General features: G+C 37.9%; 1 protein-coding gene across 5 annotated transcripts; it reads left to right on the top strand.

Moving 5' to 3' along the window:
- CYLD (CYLD lysine 63 deubiquitinase) lies at positions 1–26,697 on the top strand. 5 transcript variants are annotated; one of them, XM_080552883.1, is made up of 17 exons: positions 1–155; positions 3,949–4,601; positions 5,577–5,879; positions 6,725–6,830; positions 7,894–7,992; positions 8,665–8,781; positions 10,374–10,753; positions 12,337–12,502; positions 13,291–13,432; positions 14,032–14,154; positions 15,396–15,487; positions 16,545–16,611; positions 17,906–18,038; positions 18,649–18,757; positions 19,463–19,581; positions 20,228–20,444; positions 22,156–26,697. In XM_080552883.1, exons 2-17 carry the CDS (start codon positions 4,095–4,097, stop codon positions 22,338–22,340), a joined length of 2,865 nt encoding a protein of 954 aa, XP_080409009.1. In that variant the 5' UTR covers positions 1–155; positions 3,949–4,094; the 3' UTR covers positions 22,341–26,697. The 5 variants fall into 5 exon arrangements, with proteins under 5 accessions (XP_080409009.1, XP_080409011.1, XP_080409008.1 ...); XM_080552885.1 differs by having other exon boundaries at positions 3–210; positions 5,577–5,744; XM_080552882.1 differs by having other exon boundaries at positions 3–210.

Raw genomic sequence — 26,697 nt, 5'->3', positions numbered from 1 at the left:
TGGGCTGGAAAGCCCCGCATCGCCCCGTCACCTGGCGGCGCTCTCGGCCAATAACACCCCGAAGCGCTGGCTGTCGCGCTCTGTGATTGGCTGCGGGGACAGGTGGGGGCGGGCTCGGCGGGGAGCAGCAGGCTGCGTTTCACCGGCCGAGAGCGGTGAGCTACGGCGGCTGGGATCGGGGCGCGGGGCCGTGAGGCGGGGCCGGGGCAGGTGAGCGGCGGCGGCCGGGCGGCGCCCTCAGGCCGGGGGTCGGGTTCCGAGGTCGCGGGTTCGGGTCCCGCCTGGCGGTCGCGGGGTGGCGAGGCCGCGGCCCGCAGCGCTCCTCGCGGGGCCCGGGCGGGCCGCGGGGAGCCGCCGCCGCTTCTCCGGCGTTATTTCCGAAGGCAAACGGGCAACTCGGGCGTTGTTGGGAGGGCCTGGGCGGCGAGGGGCCCGCAGGGCGGTGCTGGCGGGGGCTGCCTGCCAGAGCCGGCAGGGCCGGGAGGTGCGGCTGGGCGGCGGGGGGTGTCTGTGCCTCCTCTGGAGCCGAACAAATTACCGCGTCTGGTAAAAGCAGCCATGAGATTGCATTTCCTTCTGTGAATCACAATCTCGTTTACATTGGGGCGTATCTGGTGTTTTGAAGAAGCAGCGTCTGATTTCACTCGTGGCTTATGTTGCATTCGTGTGTATGCCGAGCTGCAAGTAAATTTACGTGCTGGCAATTCTGCTCTCATGTCCCTGGAGACGTTTCCTGGCCTGCTGAAGGACACAGCTTCGCACACCAGCTGTTTAAAACTTGGTATTCAAAGTGAAAGTTTGGTGAGAAGCTGAGCGCTTTGTTCCGTGTGCTGAGGCAGAGCCGTGGGCCTGCGCCCTGCCAAAACCTGTGGCATCTCCGTGCGTCGTGTGGGGCCGGTGCGGGTTGGGAACTGCCCGCACGTTGCAGAGCAACATCACTTGTGTGATGAGGTGACTTGGTGGCGGCAGCCCTGGCTCAGGGCTGGGCAAAGAAGGAAGTCAGGGAAGCCCTGAAGTTGGGCAGCTTGTTACGGCCTGCCTCTGACGCTTCTCTCCCCCAAAGCGCATGTTATTGCAGTCATAACTGTTTTGTCTGTTGCTTCCCAAAGCCCTTGGAGTGTGGAAATAATGTGGGTAGGAGGTGGTAGCAGCGCATAAACAACCGTGCTGGTGGTCAGGCATGGTCTGGTATGCACCAAGCATCCTGGTCCCTGCGCACTGCGGTCACGGCTTGTTGCTGAGCCTAACTGGCCTAGGTCTGAGTTAATTCCCTCTGGGGGCTGGTAGTGATGCCTGGGCTGATGTAGGTATTGGGATTCAGTGAGTGTGCTTTACTGCAGTGTAATCAACTCCGTTGGAAACATCTGTAAGAGGTACTGTAAAGTAAGTGCTTTGTGTACGAGCTTCTGATGTATTGCTGGAAGCAACCATCCTTTTCAGCAAGTTGTTCTTTGCTGTTAAGTGCTAATTTATCACTTACAAAAGAAGGGGATAGCTTTTAGAACTGTGTATTTTCTTTGGTGTGGGAATGTGGTGAATAAGTTTCTTTGAAGGTGTTTTGTATAGTGATAACGAACTTTGTCATAATGGAAAACTTCCTGGTACTTTATTTAGTAGCTTCATGCAGTTTCTAGAGATGACAGGACTTTGGAAGACTGACCACATGTAGTGTAAAGTTATCGTTATGTAATCTAATCGCAGCTGTTAACATGTTTTCCCACTGAATTCTCTACTCCTAAACATGTTAAGATTATGTAACGCTGCAGCAGTGGACCTGCCAGCAGAGTAGAATTAAGTTTTTTTTGGATAGCTGCAAACAAAGCTTTACTTGATGTATTCTTCATTTCTTTTTTTAAGCTCTTCAACAGACCTTTGTTAATGTGTTGTTTCCGTGTGTACTTATTCATATTAAAATCGTTTCTAAAAGTGAAAAGGAAAGGACTGTGATGTCAGAGATGCTTGTTTGCAGTGTTTTGAGTGTCAATTCTATGTGGAATGGCTTGTAAAAAGGAGAGTTCAGTGCATCAGCCTTTGAAAGATCAGAGCATAAAGTGGAGCTGTACAGAATAGGACGGTATGTATAGTTTCCTCAGTGTCTGGTAGAAGCAAAGGGAGGTGGCAACTAGACAGATCTTGGATAGAACTTGATTTTGATATCTGAGTAGACTTCTAAAAATTCATGGTCATTTGGGTGTGTTTCCTATAGGAAAAAAAACAAAACATATCCTGTTGTATTCTTAATGAGTTCCCTTATATAATGGTACTGTTTCAGTTTAATGTTGGACTTTTTTTTGTTAAATGGGCTTTATTCTTTGTTGATGTTCATGTGTATCAAATAAAAGCTGAAGAAAAATATTTTTTAAACTTGAAAACAAATTGACAGTCTTTGTTTCATTACCAGACTTTGTTTCAGTGAGGTGCTCTCCCTCAGTTGTGAATTATTTTGAAAATGGAAACACTTTAAAACACGATTTTTACAGGCTGCTGTGGTAGTGGTGTCAAAGTGTGATACTGACATTGATGATGAAATGCCCTATACTGAGGGGTGGAATGGCTGTGTTGCACAGGAGCCTTTCTAGGAGGGCTGGGAAGTCAACATAGAAATGTGTGAACTCCTAGTGACTGGAAGATGCTACTTTGCTTAAACTTAAAAGTATGTGGGTGCTGTTATTTTTCTTCAGGTGAAACAGTTTTAAGCACCCTTCTTTAAAAAAAAAGGTTGAAAACAATTACAGTGCTACTAGGTTGCTTCCTGATAGCCTCTAAAGCTGGGATTGAGCTGAGTAGGGAAGTGGCAATAGATTTAGTGGTACTTGAATACTATTGGAGTAAAGGTATGGAGGAAGTGGGTAGCAAGAAGAGGTGCAAGGACAAAGTATTTGTTTTATTATTTACTGAAGTTAAGTCCATAAGTAGTCACTGAGCTTCTCCTTTAACTGCATGCAAGCTAGCTGTGACATCACGGATTAGCAACAGGGGAATTTAAGTGAGAACCTATTCTTAATTTTTATAGCACCCTTTTCTCTCTCCATTGGAAGAACAAATCCTGTTATGATATTGCAGATTTTCCTTCACATATTCAATATGCTCTTAACTGTGAACATATATACACGTATATAGCAAGTAACATACATACACATATATGTATCTGCTACCCTGAGCAGTGAAGTATTTTTAGATGTTTTTTGTTTAAGTATATTGATTGTGAGCTACAATGCCTAGGATGATATTTAACTAAGGCATTTTCTTCCAGGGGACTTTATTAACTGATATTTTTCTCACTTAATTGAGATGAATTACCTTTCTGAAATGATAAAAAGAAAAGCCTCCAGATTTTTCTTGAGAATCTAATGTTGCAGTGCTGACACAACGTGGTTTTCATATGGTGTTTGATGCTTACTGGAGCTGCCCATTTCTATTACATAAAGAAATAGCTATAACAAACTGGTAAATCTTCCATTTTCTGTTCATCTGTTACATTCACACAATTCTCTGCTTCACTAAATCAAAATGTTATATGAGATGACAGCTGTAGTACACTGTCAAAAATAGGTAGTCACTAAGCACAAGAAAAGGTCTTTACAACAGGAAGCTTCCGAGAAATATTGTTTGTGAGCTGGAGCAGGATATTTATTCCAGTTCATCTGAAACTAAGATTTCTTTTTCTTTCACTTGTGTGGTTCTTGTGTTTCAGTATGCTTTTTCCATAGTCCATTGCTTCAGGGAACCAGAGAAGGAAAGGAAATACACAGCATTAACAAGCAGAAACGTGTGTGTGGTCAACTGTACTGTGGCTGTTTAGAGACTTGTATTCACTGTCTTGGATTTTCCTGAACTATTTTTACTCTGTAGGAGGAGTGGTTGTGGTCACAGATTTAAATGATTTTTTGTTCTTCAGGCTAGCGGCAGTTCCCCAACTTAAATTTACTTTTTTTTGGTTTGTCCTAGGTCTTCTGCTCTGGATCTGGTTCTCTACAGAATGAATACTGAATTGTGAACCTTCCAGTAGAGAAGATCAGCGTGTATATTTATATATCAACATCTTATTTTCTTTTTCCTGAAAGCTACTGCTCAGCATCTGAAGTTTAATCACAATGAATTCAGGCTTATGGAGTCAAGAAAAAGCAAGTTCATCATATTGGGAAGAGCGCATCTTTTACTTGCTTCTCCAAGAATGCAGTGTCATAGACAAGCAGACTCAAAAGCTCTTGAAAGTGCCCAAAGGTAGCATTGGGCAGTTTTTTCAAGACCGTTCTTCTGTGGGACACTCCAGAAATATTCCTTGTAAAGGCAAGAAATTACAGATTGGATTAAAGATTTTGGAACAACCTCATGCAGTCCTGTTTGTGGATGAGAAGGATGTTATCGAAATCAATGAAAAGCTAGCTGAGTTGCTTTTGGCCATTACTAACTGTGAGGAGAGATATAGCTTGTTTAAAAGCAAAAGCAGGTTAACTAAAGGCATTCAAATAGATATTGGCTCACCTGTTAGAGTACAGCTTCGGTCAGGAGATGATAAATTTCCTGGAGTTGTTCGCTTCAGAGGACCCTTGTTGCAAGAAAGGTCCCTAACAGGAATATACTTTGGAGTAGAGCTGCTGGTAAGTTTCTTGATGGCGGGAAGCATCATATATATTTTGTAAGATGAATTGAAAATCTTTTTTTAAAGAAGCAGTCATAACAAAATCTAGAAGCATTGTTAAATTGTACAATCTTCAGTCTTCTCATAAATAGTATTATTGAATATCTGTGATCTTGCCATATCACTTTAGCCTTGTATTCTGCACATCCAGTGAAGATACAGGGGCTGTGTGACTCTTCCAGTGTAGAAAGAATTGCTTAAATTTGTATCATGGCAAACATCTGACTCAGATTTCTGTTGAGTGCTTTAGTTTTCCTTGTTTATGATAGCAGTGCTAAGATACAGCCCATAAACTTAGAGCTGCTGTTCACTAGAGCACCAAAATTCAAATGGCAACTAGATAAGGTAGAGAATGTTGCTGTTTTGTGCTCCCAACAGGTATTTCTGCAAGCGTAATGTCTAGCACGAGCTTTTGAAGGGTCATATTGAGGAGAGTGCTACTCTTGTGCCAGGAGAGTATTTTTCAAAGTTGTTAAACTTTTTCCACATTGTTTGCAATTCCCAGTAAGAACCTCAGGGGGTATCTGGGCCTGAGCACTTCTGAAAAGCAGCTCTCTTTATTTGGCATCTAAGTGAAATTTTGAAATGCTTAGTGTTCACGTCTACTATGAGGTAGTCTTACCTTGATCTGGCAAAAATTTGATGATAGAAGCAAAATCTGCACCTGAAGAAAATACGCTTTTCTGCGTTAAGAGTCTTCTGCCTGCAGCTGCTCTCTAATGTAATGACATCTTAACGTTTATTCCCATAAGATAGTGTGTATATTTGCCACAAATTCTGCCTTTTTTTCCCAGTATAATGGTAGTTCATCAGACTAATTCATACTGTGATTTCTCCAGGTCAGTGGATTATATTGCTGTTTTTGTAGTAGCCTGATCCTGCACAAAATACACTACTCTTTTTTTTCTGTTCTTCTTTCCCCGCTGACACTTAGGAAGAAGGTCGTGGCCAGGGCTTTACTGATGGACAGTACCAAGGCAAGCAGCTTTTCAGATGTGATGAGGATTGTGGGGTTTTTGTTGCTTTGGACAAACTGGAGCTGGTGGAAGACGATGACAATGAACTGGAAAGTGACTATGCAGCTCCAGTTGATGCAATGCAGGTAGAACTTCCTCCTCTGGAGATCAACTCCAGGGTTTCTCTGAAGATAGGAGAGAGTATAGAGTATGGGACAGTTATATTCTGTGATGTCTTACCAGGAAACGAAAGTTTAGGATACGTTGTTGGAGTGGACATGGTAAGAAAATAATCTGACTTTAATAACTTTTGCATGTGTGTTAGCTAGTAAATGACATGCGATATAGAAGAAGAAGCATTATCCACAAGGTGCTTCAGTGGAGGCTGACCTAAAATGGGAAATAAACACTTGTGTCCAAAATGCCACTTGGTAATAATTGTTCTGGCATTAGGTAAATTAGATCCTATTTGATGCGAATGGCTTAGGAGAAATACTGTGGTTACTCTGAGGAGCCTCCACTGAGCTACTTGCAGTGGTGGATGTCAGTCTTCAAGTAACAAGTTTTGTTTGTCTTGTGAGACTGGTTTTGTTCTGCCTTTTAAAAAAAAAAAGTCTGGATTTCTTTTTTCTTTTTTATGTAACTTTGGTTTGTTTGACTTCGTGTTGTATCTTAAATGTTGAGTTTTAAGTACAAAAGTTGATGTTTCAAGAAAACATGAAGTTGGTCAATAAAACTTCATAAACTGGAATTTCTTAAAATGAGCTACTTCCAACTTTTTTGGTAGTTCAAGGGTTTTTGTAGATCAGGTACTTCCATTTTCTTGCTTATAGTAGCTGTTAGCTAATGGTACTGAAACTGCTTTAACTTGTGCATAAATAATAGATTTTAGTGGAGGAATGCTTGTTAAAGTAGGAAATATTTCAAAAAACAGAAATGTTTGTCTTTAAAGACTAATGTCTGACTTAGTTCTAAATGAAAGTTTGTACAGAAAAAATAGTTGCTGTCAAACCTTTCATTTTCCTTTTTACCATTAATGGTTAAGCATGTTCCTAAAGACATTTGTGTATTCTGTATGATGTGAGTCTTTCCTTGGGGTACATGTAACGTGCTTTTCTATTTCTAGGATAATCCTATTGGAAACTGGGATGGAAGATACAATGGAATACAGCTGTGCAGTTTTGCAAGTGTTGAAAGCACACTCCTTTTGCATATCAATGATGTTATACCAGGTATGCTGTGCTTTCTTAATCAGAAAGCAGACTTTGATAACAACTTAGGCACAGTAACACGATTCAAACAATACTGCAGAATTATTGTATCCTGATTTTTCTTGAAATAGTTTCACCTTCTGTTATACTTCTTTTCAGTTACCTCCCCGTTTTGGTTACAATCTCACTAGTGGAAACTGGAAACCATTTTAATATTAAGCAGTATTCATGTCATTGTATAGTATTCACAAATCAGATATGCAAGTATATGAGTGTCTACAGCAGAAATCTTATTCTTGGAATGTTTTTCAACTTAATCAAGGAATTCAAATACCTTGGTCAGAAAGCTGTTCTTCCTTTGGTTGGAGTATATTGATAGCATTATTTATGCATTCTGTGAGTAAACACTTGAAAATTCTCGGAAAAATTCATCGTAAGACTGTGTGCAAATATTCAGTATTCACTGAATGGTGTTAACTTGTAACCACCACGATCCCATGATTCCCTTTCTAAAGAAAGAAAAATGTCATGTTATTTATTAGTGTTCTATCTGAAATCAGGTGCTAATGAGAGTGCAGTCTTGTACTGCATGTAGTCTGTAACTGCTTCCCCTCTCTCTTCAATCCAGCCAACTTTTCTTAAGTTCACCTACTGCTTGGTTTAGTTGAGATGCATGTTTTTGGGCCCTCCTTTCTCTGGAGAACTGGCAGGGACTCTTATTTATTTATTTATTTTTGAGAAAAGAGCATTTGCTGTAGTTCTGTTGGTGGGGGGAGGGGGAGTTGAGATTTCATGCTTTTGTTTCCCATAATGGAAGCATGAAATACACATTGAAGAACCTGAAGTCAGACTGGGGTGTTCAAGAAATAAAGGTAGACTTTAGAGTAAGTAATGGTTGATGTGATAGAAGCAAATCTTATAAACAAACAGAATTATTATGTACCAAACAGGATTTTGCTCCACTCAGTTTTAAGATTTAGGATGCCAGACCTTGATTCATTTACATTTCAAGTTGAATTTTTCTGTGATGTAGTAAAAATATAGAAAAGGAAAACTAATACCGTGTTCATATATTGCATCTTAGAGACTGTGTCACAGGACAGGAGGCCTCCCAAGCTTGCCTATACCTCAAGAGGTGGTGGTGACAAAAGCTTGTTCAATCATAGTAAGCCAAAGGCAACAGGTATGTATGAGAAGTCTTTTTTTTTTTTTTAAATAAGATTATGAATTTACCTATTTTTGGGAAAAATGTTGCCTTATATTTCATTTATTATTGCAGTCACATACAAATAACTTTCTTTGAAGTAGTGAAAGCACAGAATGTTTATTTTCCATAATAAAGATGGTAGACTGTTTTCTGACTAGTGTTTTTGTTAAAATGCAGGCAACAGTTGAGATTGCTTTCACGAAAGCTAGTTTGAGCTTTAACAGAAATTCAAGAGTATGTTATCTGCTAGCCCAGTTCTTAGCTACATTCTCCTTCTCTGAAAGTGTTTTGATTTTTTCTATAAAAACAAAGGGAAAAAATGCTTACTGTAAACTATCTCAAACTGCTTTCGTTTATCCATAGTTCACAATAACGAAAAGTTAGCACCTTTGGGGTGTTTTTTGTCTTCTTTTCGGGTTCCTGACTTTGAATTTCAGCTTGGAAGATTATTTAGTTATGGAATAAACTACTGCCTTATTGCAAGCTTAGGACTGTGTTAGCCTTGATGCAGGAGTTTGCTCCTTTGTGGAAAGGCAGTTCTGTTGTCTTGAAAGTATAGTAACAAATTTATACTATTAAGAAGAGAGCACAGCTAACAAACTGTAAATGATGATGAATCTCTTCAGTACAACATGCATTCTCTTCCAGGGTCTACCTCTGAACCTGGAAGTAGAAACAGATCTGAAGTCTTCTACACATTAAATGGCTCATCAATTGATTCTCAACCTCAAACAAAACCAAAACCTCCATGGTATATTGATGAAGGTAATGAGAGATGGTAGTCTTTAATGTTAGCATATCTTTTTCTAAAAAAAAAAAAGTACATGTACTTTAAATAAAAACAAGTATAAGTTTTAATTTAAACAGTTGGAATACATTGCTTTAGAGGAAGATATACTATATCTTAAAGTATCTCAGAACCCCAATGTAAATATACAGTCTTAATTGACAGACCTCTTTATTCTGCATGTAGGAAGTTACATCTTGGAAATGTACGTGCAGCACTGTGGGAATGTGTATGTCTTGTAGGCAAAATAAAAGCTGAGGCATACAGCTTGGACGGAAGACGTGAAGATACTCCTAGTAGCCAAGTATATATAGTAATTCTATTTTGCCTCTTTGTTCTTAATGTTACAGATTTAAGGGAACTGCAGTATTCTGCCATCCTAACTGATCAGTATGGAAGTAGGAAAAATTTGATTAATCATACGTGTGTGTGTATAGATTTTTGAGTATTTTAAGTTATTTTTGTAAATCTATCTGAATTCTCCCAAGTCTGTGTATGTGTATTCAGAGCATAAATGGATCTTGATTTGCATCCAGATCTAATGCAATTTTTCTTTTCTTGGCTAATTCTTCCTGAAGTGTGGCTGGCTCAAGGGATAGATACTAAACCAATAATGTTAATGTATAGTGGATACTTACAGCAGTAGTAGGCCCTGTATTCTGGGAACCATGAAAAAAATAGGTTAAAATTGTTCTTGGTTGCCTAACAGATTTTAAGCATGGAAATATGTTTAAAAATCAGTTATCATATTTTAAATAAGCTAAGTACCCTATCTAAAAAGAGTATAGAAGTAAAGGATTAATTTCTTTCTACTTTTTTTTGGATGTTAACTTCTATTAATAAAACCATGTGGGTAGAAGAAGTGAGGAGGCTTTTGCTCTGTTAATACCAATTTTGTAGTAGAGACCACATAGAGAGATGACAGAAGATGCAAAACATCTGTGTTACTACATCTAGTTGTGATCTCATTAATCAAGCACTGTGTTAGTCATGACTTATTTAAATCCTTTATTCTCTGTGGACACTGATAGATTCCCTGTGCTAGAACCAAAGTATGTTGTGATGCAGCCAGGGGAATAAACACTTACCCAGTTACAAATAATGCCTGCAAGCAATTACTCATCTGTGTGCAAGCTATAATCCCAGTTCTTTCCTTGGCTGTACGATGAGTTCCTACTAGTTTTATCCACTACAGGAATAATCCTTGTGGCTGTTAACTTGTGTTCAAACACCAGTTCTAACCTGGGATTGATGTCGGGAGGAATCAGTCTAAGCCTTCCTATAATTCCTGGCTAACATCTCTTTGTGCTGCTTGTTTCCATTGGTTGTGGTAAAAGTGGTACGGCTACAGTGATGTCTCCTCAACCACTTCTGTGTCTCCATTGCTAAGGGACAAACATCTTCCTGCACATCCCCAGCTGTTAATGCTTCCTATGCAGGACACTCATTAACTCCAATGTAGTTGCAGACACATTTAGTGGTTTGACAGCGAAGTCTCTTCTTTTTTTTCCTCCCCTCTAACCAAACCAAACAAAATCTGAGTTAACGTCTTGTTTTTGATTCTTAACAGTTGCTGAAGATCCTGCAAAATCACTTACTGATTCATCTTCTGGATTTGGGCATTCTTCACCGCCACTGCAGCCACCTTTGACAAACTCTGTGTCTACAGAAAACAGATTCCACTCCCTCCCCTTTAGCTTGACAAAAGCATCAAGTACTAATGGTACTATCGGACATAGTCCCCTGTCTTTATCTGTTCAGTCTGTCATTGGTGATGTAAATACTACGGCTAACCAGGAGAGTCCATCAACAGCAGGCCCCATTGGTAACTCTCATGGTCTTGAAGCAGGCTCCTTGGCGGAAGTTAAAGAAAATCCTCCTTTCTATGGAGTAATCCGCTGGATTGGCCAGCCCCCTGGGGTGAATGAAGTATTAGCTGGACTGGAACTGGTAAATATCTGATAAATTGTAGTTTGTTTTAATATTAATTACCTGTTACTAGTTTTGTTTTTTAGATTTGGTCTCTGTATACTTTGCAGAAGTAGTCAGTCTGGAGGAATTTGTCTAAATGGTTTGCTATGTGATTTTGTAACATAGCTGAAGTCTTAGATGGGCTCTGACTTTTGTGGCTGCCCTAGGCCTTACTCTGTTAATAGGCTTTAAGATGGCTTTGTGTTACTAAGGGTAATTGAATTAAAAGGACTGTAGGTGACTAGTTTGCTTTGTAGGTCGCTTATGTGCTTTAAAGGGAGTGTCCTTTGCTCACCTTACTGAGATCCTCATGGCGGGGAGGGTGGGGAACAGCTGTTTAATGGCTCTGAAATGTAGATCTACTTAAAACCTCCCAGGCGGAAGAGGGGAGATGATGATGCATGCCAGCAAACAGGCAGTGTCTATCAGTAGAGTCGTAATACTGATTTCGGTAATTGATGGTAGTGATGTTCTGTTACAGTAGCCGCATGCTTCATGTTTCTACCATCCCTTGATGAACGCACAGTTGCTGCAAAAGTAATTGCTCTTATGTACTAACAGTTACTCTCTAGTTGCTGCTGCTGTGGTGGTGAATGGCTATCAGTGATTAATGTGTATGTGATTAGAGTCACAGAATCAATCATCAAGGCTGGAAAAGACCTTCAAGGTCATTAAGTCCAACCATCAACCTGACCTATTGAGTCTCATCACTAAACCATTAGGTACATGGAGTTCTTTACTTTGGCATAACTTTTCATAATTGTACGCTGCTTTATCTGACTTTTTCATAAACAGAAAATATTTTTAGCCAAGTAGGTGAGATTGTGACTGGCATTCCAGCTGTTGGAAAAATCCTAATACTTCTGGCTTCTTTGGGTAGAGCTCAAGCTCTAGTTAGCCACAGGGTTAGACTGCACCTTAGGATAGCTTGTGTTAAACTGGCATCATGGATCTCTCTGCCATGTGCTTCTGCACTAGAACCTAGCAGTTGTTGGTAAGCAGGTAATATACTTTCATCATGTTGTCAGAGATAATTACTGATGATGATTTTTATCCTTCAGACAGAGCTTGTGTTGTATTTCCTTGACATACACATTGTGTTTTGAAGCAGGTAGTTTTCCTGTGCAGTTCACAATCACACTGGAAGTATTCACACTTCCCAGTGCTTAGCAATTTTAATTGAGTACTGAAAGATGCTCACTAGTCCGTGTGCGTCCGTTCTACCTACTAAGGGAATCTAGGGTAAGTGGCTAGCTTAGTTGAGTTCCTAAAGTTGACTAGGTTTTATTCTCAATCTTCTTCCACATCCTTCAAGTTTTTTTTGATGGAATTTTTATTTTATTTTGGATGGAGTGAAAGGTTAAGTGTGAAGAAAAAGTATAGCTTTTAATTTTCTCAACAAATCCAGTTAAAGAACACCTCAACTGATGTTTTATACCAAAATGTGGGAACGTTGTATATTAAGCTTCAGAGGACCTAAAGGGTGATTTATGGATATGTATTTTCTCATTACAGAATTGTAGAGATATGAGAAAACAGTGAATTCTCACTTTAATTTTCAGGAAGATGAATGTGCAGGTTGTACAGATGGAACATTTAAAGGAACTCGATACTTCACTTGTGCTCCAAAGAAAGCTCTTTTTGTTAAACTCAAAAGCTGCAGGCCAGATTCCAGGTTTGCATCGCTGCAGCCTGTCTCCAACCAGATTGAGCGCTGCAACTCTCTAGGTACCAAGCTTCTGCTTATTAAATTATCAGCTGGGAACTGACATGGGTTTTGGTTTTGTTTATTCCTGCAGTATGTACTGTGTATTGAACACTTGGAAATCTGTACAGCTATTACTTAAATGAGAATCATGAATCTGTACAAAACATAAGTTCTCTGACTTGCTTTTTTATACTTTTAAAACAAGACAATCTTCATTTATTTAAGGAAATGCCATAAGACTTAAGGATTTCTTGTTGTGCTATATGTTTTCTTTACTTTAGAAATTGTAAAGTAGTCTTGCTGAAAATGATATCTGCAAGCCCAGCAATATGAGACTGCAATATCAGAACTAAGTTATTTTGTCAAATAATTTCTTTTTCTAAACACTAAGAGAAAGTGTGCTTTTATGATGAAAATTAGTGGTCGGGAAAAAAAAATGGCTTTAGATATCTTAGCTTTCTTGGGTCCATGTCATTGTGCCTGCAACAACCCCAAAGGATGGGTGTCTTGATATTTGTAAGATGGTGTGAACAGGGCATTTAAACTGAGAAGAGAACTTCATTCCTACAGGATAAAATTAATTGAGTGCTGTAGGCTTTCTGAAGCACTCTGGTGTGCATTGTGTGTGGAATGCAAGGCCTTGTTCACTTTGTGGACGAGATTGTGTATCAGTTATAGTAAAATGCTATTCTAGTCCAGAAAAGGAAAGTTTACACTAAGGCAGTAGCTTAGCTATAAAACATTAATAGGAAAATCTGAAGAGGGATAAAATTGGAGGCTTTAAAGTGTCTTTTGAAAAAAATTTCAGCCTTTGGAGGTTACTTAAGTGAAGTGGTAGAAGAAAACACTCCTCCAAAAATGGAAAAAGAAGGTTTAGAGACAATGATTGGAAAGAAGAAAGGTATCCAGGGTCATTACAACTCCTGTTACTTAGACTCCACCTTATTCTGGTAAGTTCATAATTTGTATCATGGCATCCCAAGGCATATGGGACATATGCTAGAAATGCAGAACACGCAATCTTTGTTGCAGTGATTGTCTGCTTTTTTTATTACTGTGCAAATAACAAGCTTACAAAGTCATGCAGTACAGTCTTTGACGCATTACTGTGTTCTTTAAATTTGAACAAGTTCTGCGGGATTTGCTGCTTAACTTGAAATACTAATCGGTCTTCCCTATGTCCAAATTGCACTGGCCTTAGATATCTATACACTTCCTGACTGAAGTCTGTGGACTGTTGAAGGATGAAAGAGTACTTGGGGCAGGGCAGAGTCCGGGGGAACAATCTCGTTTGCAGAATCCTGTCACGGCAACTGTTCTTGTATTCTGCTGGAATGGGGATACTGGTTTAGAGTGGACCTTTTACTCTTCAGTATGGCTGTGTTGTCTTGTGTCTGTAATTATCTGATTTTGAACTTGTTTAGTTCTTGAATTCTTCCTATGGCTTTGCTTGGCTTGTTTTATGTTGCTGAGGCATCTGAATAGTTCTGTCTTCCAGAATCAAAACAACCTTTGTTTTTTTCTTCTTTTTTTTTTATCTCCTTTATAGCCTGTTTTCCTTTAGCTCTGTTTTGGACACTGTGTTACTCAGACCTAAAGAAAAGAATGATGTAGAGTATTACAGTGAGACTCAAGAGCTGTTGCGGACAGAGATCGTGAATCCTCTTAGAATGTAAGTAAAGACATAAACTAGTCTCTGGTCTAATATAAACTTTATAATAAATCCTGCTGTCTGTGCATTCCTGTTGCAAATCTGAAAAGTTTATAGCTGCTGCTGCCAGTTTGATTTTTTAAAAATATTTGTACTTCATTGTAAATTTCATCGGTGCGAACTATGAATAACTATTTCTAGATTAGTTATAAAATGCTTACATTTGTAGTCTCTATTTGGAATTAAAATCAGCATGAAGCTACTGTAAAACTTATGGAAATGAGTACAAAAGAATTGATAAATGTGGATATTGTGAATTGATGTAACTTATGTCTTTAATGTTTCTGTTCTTGATAAGAAAACTATTCGGGTTATCTTACGGAGTTTCACAATTTCATAGACTCTGAGGGGCTTTTAAAGTTACACTGATTCTTTCGTGTGGTCTGCAAGTGGCCAAAACTCTCATAGAACTTTATAATTTCTTGGGTACAATGAACAAAGGGGAAATGGCAAAAATTATCATAAATTATTTGGCTTCATCCTAATTTTGTTAAATCTGCAAATAACAGTTCCGAAATTCTGTGGGCTGTCTCTGAACAATTCATTAGGAAGTTTTCTTCACATTCACAGAATAAGATGATGGGTTCTGAACCCTTCCTTATATAAAGTGTGTAGTCTGGATGGTTTATTCAAGGGTTCTCTGGTAGGAGCAATAGCATACACAGTAGCAGAAATCTCAAGTGGCTGAGAGGACAAAGTGTTACTTCTCTTGCCTTTCTGCCAGGTTTAAAACTTTCTCTCTACTCTGTAAAGATAGAGGAAAAGATGGAATGCTCAAAACACCAACTTCTTGTGTCAGGGATACAGTTCTGTATCTTTCTCAAATACTGTTTTTTTTTTATTAATGACTTCCACAGTGCTGTTGCATGACATTCTGAAAATGATGCATTAAGTGGTGCAAATTAGTGTGAAAACAAATCAAAAGTAGTTACTTGACTAATCAGAAACACTTATCTTTTTGGTAAGTTAACGTTTAAAAAAAATGTTCTTAATGTTTTGCAAGAACATTGAGCACGGCACTGCATTTGTAATGCATTTAGAAAACTGGGAGTCATATGAGTATGAGGAGCCAATACGTAGCTTTGAAGAAATACTGTACACAGTAATAAAAAGTGAGCCTCTGTTTCAACGTTTAAGAGTGTTTTCTGCTCCTCTGACTTGACTGCAAAGTAGCTAATAGCTTATTAACCCATTTATCTTAGATATGGATATGTATGTGCTACAAAAATAATGAAACTGAGGAAAATACTTGAAAAAGTTGAAGCTGCATCAGGATTCACATCAGAGGAAAAAGGTAACTGGGAGGTATTCTTTTCTTTAACTTTTGGAAGAAATGTCCTACAAAGGAACTTAAAAGCCTATATTGGTATACCAAAGTAAAACACACACATCTTTCTGTAGCAGCAGTATATGTACCAGAGATTTGAGTGACCACTGGTGGTAGAAAGGTTCTTTTCTACTTCCTTGGGTCCGTAAGGAATCCCTTGTCTTTCTCTGACTGGATCTTTTTTCTTTGCTGTTGCTTTTCTGTGCCTGTGTCTATGTGAAGAGAGAACTCCCTTCTAGTAGTTAGGGGAGATCTCAGAAGTGAGACTGTGATAAGGTTGTGGTCTGTCCTCTTTCAAAATGTCACTTTGCTCCCTTTGATCTTTCCACCACAACATTTCATCATCACAGTGGTTATGCATTATTTCAAGAAATAAAATACATGTTATATTAGAAAACATGTTTTAATCTTTTGATCTTCTGCTGCATATTGTGATGAATGCTTTATTATGTGGCTGGTGTGGTTTTACCTGAAGAAACATTAAGTGCTTTGAAAATCAGTATTTATTGCAGTTGGTAGCAGGAAGAGAAATATACTAGAAAACTGTATGTCAGGGGAGCATAGACCTCTTGGGAAGCTTGTTCTGGCTGCATTCTTGATTAGAGAACTCAGTCTCTAGGATAGATGAACTTTGTACTGCTGTGTGTTTTCATACAAGTGTTACTGTCACTCCACCTCCCCTTTCCTATGTGCTTTCACTGTTGTATTTTGAAAGCTTTTATTTCTCCCGGGAAAAAAAAACATGGTGCCAAATGATTCTTCTGAAATACAGAGTATGTTTTCAATCTGTACTGGAAAGCCTTGTTGCCCTGTTGAGCCTGCCTTTTTTTAGGGCCATTTGACACCAAAAGTGTAAATAGAGGTTAGGGTCATAAAAATGTTCATAGCTTGTCATAATCTTCCTGTGTAAAAAAAAAAAAAAAAATAAAGCTTTGCATTTTTCCTATAAAAATTTTGAAACTTTCACATCAGTCCTGAATACTGTACCTATTTTTACATAGTAACAATTCATTTTTTTTCCTAGATCCAGAAGAATTTTTGAATATTTTATTTCACCATATTCTAAGAGTTGAGCCACTATTGAAAATAAGGTGAATCTCTTTTTTATGTTGAACTTGTCTATCTGTAGAGTCTGTTGCTTTTCACATTGAGTCAACTTGTAAGACACTTTTGACTTGTGTTTATTACTGCTAATAAAATTAAATGTAATGAAGTTATATTCACAAACCCAACAGTGTATTTTGCCCTATTCATCTTTTAGTTTTAAAAACTCAACAAACAGTCTCATGAGAACTGGATGAAGATTCCCTGTCCTAGGGATGTGTCTGTGGGAGCTTTAGTGCCTTCCTATGCTAGGGAAGGGCTAGTGTAAGAGGACCTTATTAATGTGGCCTATAGCTTATAGCTGCTTATTTTTGGAACAAGCTGCAGAGATTCCTGATTCAGTGTTTAAGCCATGGAATCTGACTTGCATGTCAGAAGGTGTTAGCCTTCCTTGTTAGGGCTAATGCAAAAGTTTCAGTGGCTTGTCTTGATCAAGTTTTGCTTCTCTTTTCCAAAGTAACAGGTACTGGCGTTTATATCTGCCTTCGCTTTGACAGTAGCACTACGAGGATTCAGTTGTCATAACTGCAATGAACAGAGGCAGGGGGTTGTTGCCCATTGCTGTCATTCTGCTAGCTGGCCCCTGACACTCCAAGGTTCCTTGCTGTATTCCATGGCAGCAGCAATGTTGCATTTTATATAGTTTTTCAGTCTTTTCCTCACCACGGGAGTTGTAACTGAGAACTGGGCAGCTCCCCAAGTTTGGATTACCCTTTTGAAGAGTTGTGTTGGCTGTGTAGGAAGTCTAACAACACTCGCCATTTCTGAAATTTCTACTGAAGGTGAATATAGTTAAGTAGTGTAAATGTCTTCTTGATTAAAGTGAAATACTTCATTAAACCCAGTCAGATTTTTTTTAACTCCTTTTTGGGAATATTGTGAAGGCACAGAAGAGAATTACTGTTGTTCCTTTTGATGCTTTATTACTGAAACTCTTTTCTTGTCTCTCCAATGAAAGCTGCTTTAGTGTGTTGGAGTTTTCACTGTACATGCTTAGGAAGTATTTTTGAGTTGGTAGTTTAGTAATGCATAGGCACATGCTTTTAAAGCACACTGCTTTTGTTTCCTAAATAAGTCTTTCTACAATCAGTCCACATTTAATACTTGATTGCCTATTGTTTAATGCCTTTTGTTGCTGGTGTTGGTTTTTTTTAAAAGCACAACATATTTCAAAGTAGAATGTTGGATATAATATTTTATAGAAGTTAATATGTTCTTAGGAAAATACAGCTGCTGTTACAGTAGATCTGATTTTTTTTCTCTCCTATAATCTGTTTTTAGATCAGCAGGTCAGAAAGTACAAGACTGTTATTTCTATCAAATTTTTATGGACAAAAATGAGAAAGTGGGAGTCCCAACAATTCAGCAGTTACTGGAGTGGTCATTCATCAACAGCAACTTGAAGTTTGCAGAGGTTGGTGACGATGGTTGCTTTGTTAGAAATGATACCTAAGTGTTTACCCATTCAGCAATAGGACAAAAGTGGGATTTTCTTTGAAAAGAAAATGCCAACATGTTGGAGTTGGGAGAACTAGGTCAGTGGTACAGGTAGCCTATGTTACACTAATATTTTATGGTTGACTTAATAATGTATATTCTTTGGCTAAACAGACCAAAGTAATTTAGGTAAAGAATTACTGAAAGAAAGCTTTTTGATTACTGCCAGTAATTTGTCTTAAGGACTAATATTTTCAGATTCCTGTGTTTGTAAAAAGCTTTATGAAGGGAAGCCTTAAGTCATGTTTTATCTTTAGTTTTGCAAGGGGAGGAAGTACAGTATTTAATACTGTGCTTGACCATAACTGGAACTTAAGACATTTGACAATTAGATGCTAGATGCCTATTTTGTAGCTGTAGTTTTTTTAGTTTTAATTTTGTCTTGCTTTACTCTCTTGTTAATTTTGAAGACAATGGGCTGCAAGTGTAAATAACGCAAATATGTTCATAGTATTAGAAATATCTCTCTACATTTAGATTGTTACCTATTTGAAACTCATTGCATTGTTTTCTGTCATTTTACCTAGGCACCCTCTTGCCTGATTATTCAGATGCCTCGATTTGGAAAAGACTTCAAAATGTTCAACAAAATTTTTCCATCCTTGGAGTTAAACATAACAGACTTACTTGAAGACAGTAAGTATATAGTATTGTGTTGTACAATGAGAATGAGTTTTTGAAAGTGGCTAACACAATGTAAGTAATTATATCGGGCAGTTTTCAAGAGTGTGTGTATGTTCAGAACTGAGTAGCGTGTAACCTGTAGCATGCCAGTGATGGTGCATGTTCAGCTTTAAGTCTCCCAGTTTTTCAGTTAGGCAGTCCTAAATTTATACTTGTCATCCACTGAGTTTATCATCCCATTACCTATGGGAAGACATCTAGTTCTAAATATTCTAATCAACTTTAACAGTTCCATTAATTCTTGCATTAATCTCTGTTCTGAAACTGTCATTACCTTTTCTTTTATTGTCATGGCCATCAGCTTATGTCACATATTTCTTTGATGCTGACAGATGCAGAGGCTAAGACCAATATGATGTTTTTATTTTTAAAAACCTGTTTTTACTTTTCATCCAGTTGGTCGACCTTAAATTTTATCATTCTCTGTTTGCAACTTAGCATTGTTTAAACCTTTTTCTCTTCTTCCACATTATATCATAGGGAAGAAATTAAATACAGTGGTATATTTCTGCTTTGATCAGCAGTATGGCTTAAGCTTTTTTAATATAATTTTTCTCCATGTAAAGTAATAAGCTTCCTTCCTTTCCATACCTGTCATCTTAGAAAACTAAAAAAGCCCCCCCAAGTGGGAGACTAATATCTTGTTTAAAAATGCAGCTCCCAGGCAATGCCGTATATGTGGAGGGCTTGCTATGTATGAGTGCAGAGAATGTTATGAAGATACTGATATTTCTGCTGGAAAAATCAAGCAGTTCTGCAAAACCTGTAACACACAAGTAAGCTGTCTTGTCTTTTCTCCATGTGTTTACCCCAAATGGTATTCGCTGCAATAATAAGAGTGTGGTGAACCTTTCTCATCAACAGTAGTGTAACTGCCATGCCAGGTAGTGTAGCCTTCAGTGGCAAATTGGAAGCTCCACTTGACCCTGAAACATATTTATCAAGAATTTCATAATAAAAATGTGGCAAATACTAAGTCTGCTACTGAATGCATTGGAAAAGTGGTAATTGCAGGCAGCTTGGAATCTATTCCCGTGTGGCTTGCTTTAAATCATAATTTTACATACCTGCTACCTTGTTTGAATTGATAAATTCATGACACAGAACCATTTAATGTTTAGAGCTGTTTGGTAACTTGCATAAAGCTGTCAAAGTCATGGCTTGTTTTCAATTCTAAGTATAGTAGAAATTATTGCATTAAACCTGCCCCCCCTTCTATCCTTAGATTTGACTTTTCTGGGAAGTATTGAACTAACTGTTGGGAAAAAAGAGAAGAAATGTTTACTCTGCTACCTTTATTGCAGTTCCTTCTCTGATGCCATTAATCTTCAGTTCAGCAGTACTGTTCTCTTTAGCTTAGTCTGCCACAGAAACAAATAATCTTGTGTTTTTTTCTCTTCTGAAATATTACTTCAATTGTAGGTTCATCTTCATCCCAAGAGACAGAGCCATAAATTCAATCCGTTGTCACTCCCTAAAGACCTGCCAGACTGGGATTGGCGACATGGCTGCATCCCATACCAGAAGATGGAGTTGTTTGCTGTTCTCTGCATAGAAACGAGCCACTATGTAGCTTTTGTTAAGTATGGGAGGGATGACTCCGCCTGGCTTTTCTTTGACAGCATGGCAGATCGGGATGGTACATCTTCTTCAATTTATTATCTTATTCATTTTTTTACTTGTATTACTGTTCTAAATTGTAGTGCCAATTTCATTATTCCATTACATCTGTGGATACTAGTATCATCTAACTTGAGGTATTTAATGCTGAGACATGAATTGACTCAGCTTTTCCTCAGCACACTGATTTCATAGCAGCCTGAATGTACGGTCTGAATTTCACCTAAATTGGATGTTTTAGTAGTAAGTAGATGCTACCAAAATAATTGCAGAAGCTTTCCAGCAAGGCTCTTCACGGCTTTTTCTATATTTTGCAAGTTTGGCAGAGGGAACGTCTTTAAAATACCGAGCTGCAGGAATGTGTTCATTCAATTTAAGTGGATGTACACGATTATCAGGTAGTATTTCAAATATCATTTTTACTGGTTTTGCTTAAATGAGTTAGTATAATTTTCTTTGGGATAACAAATAATGTTGCAAAATCTATGCCACTTCTCTGAATCTCTTTAGAATCAGTGAAAAACTTACCCTGTAATAATACAAGTATCATTAATCAGGTGGTCTCTTAGATACTGCTGCATTAAGTAGTGTTTAAATAAAGGACTGTGTTTAGTTCTGATGCCTGCAAAAAAACAGTAATAGGTACAGTGTCGGACTCTTTCTATCAGTTCTGTGCCTGCAGAGGTCTTGAGTCCCTATATGTTATGGTGTGATTTTTTTTTTTTTGGAGTGCGAAGAAGAATCATGCTTCCTGCTGAAAATGAGAAACTGCTACAAGGCTTAAGGTCTCTTTCTTAACACCTGCAAGGCAATCTAGCTTTGTTTTGAAGTGCTCAAAATGTGTATGACTTAAGTCTGTTAAGAAACACCATATTTCAGGAAATATAGTTCACATGAGATGCTGCTGATCTTAGTTGTTTTTTTATATCACAAATATTTTTCTTCAGCTTGTATTATAAACTAAAGTGTCTCCTGGAGAGCAGTGTCATGGATGGCTGTAGTTATGTTTCAATTTACTGGTTTTTGCATTGAAAATGGCCATGAGCAAACTCTGCCTTAGTTATATAAGTCAGGTACAGACACTCATGGCTTATAAATTCATCAACTGTTATTAGGTGTCATTTTATTAACAAATTCAGTAGCATGTGAGATGGAGTTTATATGCAAGTCACTCTTGTGAGGTTGTACACAACTTTTAGTGTTAATGAATACCCAGAGTGTTCTTTCTGGTGGGGTTCATGTGTGGTGGTTGTGTGGGTTTTTGTTTGTTTGGTGATAGAGCAATCAAACTTGGGAAGCAAATCTTCTGAGTAAGACGATAAATACCTTGCCATTTTTTCTTACACAGACGAGTATTTCAAATATATAAAAGATGCTCTGTTAGAAAAGCAAATACTTGTGCTTGATGTTACTTTTTCATGATGCTTTGAAGTCCTTGTGCAGAAGGAATTATGCAGTAATTCTTTAAAGACTAAATCTAATGTCAATTGGTTGAGTTGAGATTTTTTGGACACTACAGATATTCTGATCAGTCGTAATTTTTCTTGGACACCTATGCTTTTTGTGTGTGTACCCTGAGGTAGTCCAGAATGAAACATTTACTTTCTTTAGAAGGCCTTTCCAAGAATTGTTGATGCTGTCGTAATTAAAGTAAATTATAAAGAATAAATATATATCCTAATAGATGTAGATGGTATCCTAATCTTTCTTTCTTTCCTTATACGTAATAGGAGGTCAGAATGGCTTTAACATTCCACAGGTTACACCATGTCCAGAAGTTGGTGAATACCTGAAGATGTCTCTAGAAGAACTACATTCACTGGATTCCAGAAAAATTCAAGGTTGTGCGCGAAGACTGCTTTGTGATGCTTACATGTGCATGTATCAAAGTCCAACGATGAGTTTATACAAATGAACAATGTCCTCTGGAAAACTGAAGAAACAGTAAAGAGATTTCTACTGTTGCATTTGCTGCATTTTTTGGTTAGTTTTAATGCAACCGTTGCTGGCAATGGATGCGATGACAAGGAAGAAGTGGACTCTGAGAACAAAAGGATTACTGTTCCAAAAACTACATGTGGAGTTCTGTAATTGAAGTATTTAAGCATTTTGCACTCTAGGAAGTGTGCTTGTGTGTGTTTGTTTTATAAACAAAGTCTAAATGAAGTTACTAAAACTTAAAGCTTTAAGTGCATTGATAATATACAGACTTTTAAAAAAAAAATCTTTGGAGTTTTATCAGGAGAAGCTTCCTTAGTCCATTGAGAATGTAAAGATGCAGTGCTATTGTGCAGTGTATTTCTATGGACCAAGGATGATGAGTCTCATATTTTTTTCTCCTCTCCCACCCTCCCCAGCACTGCTCCTCACCCTTGATCTTTTCAGCACCGTAGATTCTCTCTTCAAGAGAGAACTTCAGTTTTAAGAACACAAATTTTAAACTGTTCATTGTAATTAATTCTGTCTTGTTAGCTGTTCATTACTGCATTCTCTTCAGTTCATGTATTTACATCTCTGAAAAATTCACATCCATTTAAATATCTGAATTCCTGTCTTGTGAAAATCAAGCACACTGATTTGCTGTTTGATAAGTTGGGATTTTTGGAGAGAGAAAAAGGAGAAAGAGAAGAAGGTTTTGACGGGAAGTGTAATTGCTGAAACAAAACTACCAATGCTTTTCCTAACTGTATTTTTAAAGGAAGCAGACTGGAACAACATCAACTGTGTACAAATGGTTGGAGGACAAAACAATAAAATGGAGAATTGCCTCAGGGAATGTTACAGAAGTGGACTCTGGTTCTTGGTGAAACAACACCTGACGTTTATACAGTACATTAAGCTACTGCCTGGGAGTATGTTACACATCTGACTCTTCATTTCAGGATTATTAAGGACTATTAAAAATCTCTGGAAAGATGAAACCAGAAATAAAAGTAGATAAGAGTATTACTGTATGCCAAGTACCTAATGAAAACTAACTCAAAGCTGCAAAACCTGTATTGGTGTAAAATATTATTGGTTAGAACCAGGTTTATTGGTTCTTGTTTGTAATGAAATACTGTTGTTTTAGCTGCTTTTTTTAGCTACTGCTGTCTATTCTGACTAGCAAACATTATATATATATATACACACACAGTAAAATCTGGTTGTACAAACATGATAAATTGCGTATAGAGAGCGCTGTACATTTTCAAATTTTAGGAAGCTTTCCATACGAAGCATCTTATGTGGGATTGAGTCTGTAGAAGGAAAGGTCACAAAATCTAAGAGGGAAAGTCACGTGCTTCATTCTTGTAAAGACAAGGGAGAGTGATCCTATATTGTAGAAAGTGTTACTTTGTGCTTCTTGGGAGAAGAAAAACAAACAAACAAACACCTAAAATGTGTATTTGGCACATGCTGTACCACAGTGTTGTACTAGAGCAAGATATGAAAATTACGCTTGAAGTACCTAGCTGTCAGCAATAAGAAATGTAGGTATGTTGAGAGAGTTGATCTGTTCTGTTGGCTGCTGCTGAAGTGTGTTTTAACTTTTCACTGTGAAGAGCAAGGAAAGTTCTTTAAGTGTCACTGATGCTTTTGCCTCTAATTGTCTGGATTCCACCATCCCTTGCCTTACTTACCTAGTCTGTGCTCTTTGGCAAAACTCTGATTCTCTAGTGTCAGTAGTACTTTGCGCTCTTGAACTGTTTCTCTCCTGAAAAATTCCAGTAAAGCTTTAGGTGATGGATTCTGTACGTAAACAGCTGTCACTAGAAGGGGTTATTGTCCATGGGCTCTTAGGCTGTGTACCAGCCTGCTCTGGAAAAGCAGCTGCATGCACTTACATGTCTTGACAAAGATGCCACAGAAGCATTGCAAGGGAATACAAGCTGTGTGGTCTTTTTTTTAACCTTCTGTTTATTAATGTAATGTGAGCATGAGGTATGATCATCCTTCCTTTTGGCTGCGTATTGAAGATATGCAAGATCATGCCCCTTTGTGACTGAACCTGAAAGTACTTGCAAGTAGTACTTTAAGGTACTTCCATACAAGAAGCAAACATAAAGGCTTTACAGATGGACAAACACAAGCCCACATAAAAGTGCGACCAGTCTGAATGTCTGGATTTCTTCTCCCTAGATTTACTTTTCACTTTTCCCTATGCATTATACTTCATATGGCATAACAGCAGCCTTCTGCTCTTGAATCAGCTGCTTCTCCTGCCTCCATCTCCCTGCCTTCATCTGTACTGAAAGCTACTAAAGTTGTAGGTAAGCCTTACCTCTTCCTGCCGTAATTCAGAGACCCTTGGAACGGCTGTGGCTGGAGGGGAGACTTGGGCCTGGCAACCACATTAAATTTTTCTAGATGAATAATCCTGTAGCAAAGTATAATCAACTGTTTTTCACAAATGCAACTATCCAATGATCCTTTTTTTTTTTTCAGAATGCATATTTTATTAGCAGAAGTATATTAAAATAGATATGTGTACATATCACTCTTGGCTTCTTGACTCTAATCTTCTGGGCTTAGACTGGAAATGTAAAAGTGTGAACTTTTACTGGGGTATGTGCAGAACACACAAAAACCAGTTTAAATGCATTACTGTGCATGCTTCTTGGTGACAAATAGTGCATTTTGAAATGCAGACAATGTTTTACAGCCTGCATTTTGTACAACTTCATTTTGTACAACTTCATTTTGCAAAACCGCAACTAGTTTTGCAAACGGTGTGTGACTACATGGTTAGTTTATTGCTCATGAGCTAAGAGGGCAAGAATGTATTCTATGGAATTAAAAAAAAAAGTTTTTGATAAGTGAGTCTTTTTCCTTTTAATCTAAAAATCTTCTAAGTATTACTTTACTTCAGATCCAATGCAATACTTAAAGTATTAATCTGGCAATGTAAATGAAATGGAAACGTAATGAAAATGGAAACTAACCCTAATTTTGGCTTTCTTTCTCAGAAAAGGCTTATGCAGGAGAAAAAAGTCACTGTGAAAGGAAACTTGTAAAATAAGTCATACAATAGGGTGATAAACTGTTTTTAGCCTTCAGCATTATATTGATGGGGAATTGAATAAGATAGTTTGAAGAAAGCGCCTGTATTTTAACACATCCACTGCTGGTAAATGTAATGCCCAAAGGTTCCGGTGACTAAGCACCCACCTTTTATGTATTTAATGCATTTGGAACCTCCCTTTCAGTTGTCCTTTTTTTTTTTTTTAAATATGGTGGACATACCCATAAATTGACAGCAGTTAGATGATTGCTTCATGGGTTTGCCTCTTAAGCATTGCTAACAATGGTCTTATACTTAGCAAAACACATACAAACTGTGGCTCCTAACAGCATGTAAAAAAAAAAAAAAAACAGAAGCATCTTTTCTTACTTGGGAGAAAAAAATGCACTCCTGGACAACTCTCAGCCTCTAATCTGCTTTTTTTTTTTTTTTGAAATGGCTTCACATTTCACATCAGTGGAAAATTGAACAAATCGCTGCAGTACTTAATGCTTATTTTGAACCTATGCGATAGAAAGAAAAGGTATTACTTAAAGGTGATACCTTACACATTGCTGTAAAACAAAGGCAAGCAAACAAAAAAACACCACCAAAACCAAAGCACCATAGGCTACATCAGAATGTTGGTATCTTTTGCTGTGGGAGGCAACTGGAGGAAAAAAAATTACAAAAGTACCTGTTCAGTATAGGTTTTTCTAATATTTGTGATACTGACTGTGTGCTCTTGAAAATGTAGTACTGTGTTTTACTAAATAGCTTGAGCAATTTCTATTTTAAGCAAGTACCATGTGTAACAGACGTTACTCATAATCATAACTGGTTGGTTCATTTCAATGCACTTATTTTTCTTGTGCACTTTATACGCCACTTAGATGAACTTGGTCACCATGATCCCTAATGACAGCCTGTTTAATACAAAGCTAAGGCATGACTTGCTGCAAATTGGAATTTTATGGTTTCAGAACTGTGATAGTATAAAAAGCAGCTTGAAAACATTGTGTATTTTTACCACTGTAACAAAGCATGTTTTTTCTCTGTTCGTGAGGTTTTGCTAATAAACATCTCATGTTTTGTGCACAAATAGTCTCTTAAACTTACGAGCGCTGTCTGCAAGAATGAGTTTGGGAAACAAACCATTGTATCAGGTTGGCCTGTACTAGCCTTAACCCCCCCCCCCCCCCAATGGTAGAAAGGAATTAGCTGCTGCTGGAAAGGAATGTACCATGTGCTCTTTCTGTATTGATATTAATTAAAAGTATTATTCTTA

Source organism: Anser brachyrhynchus (genome assembly GCF_964034855.1).
Source record: "Anser brachyrhynchus genome assembly, chromosome: 12".
NCBI classification, from domain to species: domain Eukaryota; kingdom Metazoa; phylum Chordata; class Aves; order Anseriformes; family Anatidae; genus Anser; species Anser brachyrhynchus.
The sequence above is the reverse complement of the archived record's forward strand: the minus strand, read 5'-3'. Positions and strand labels throughout refer to the sequence as shown.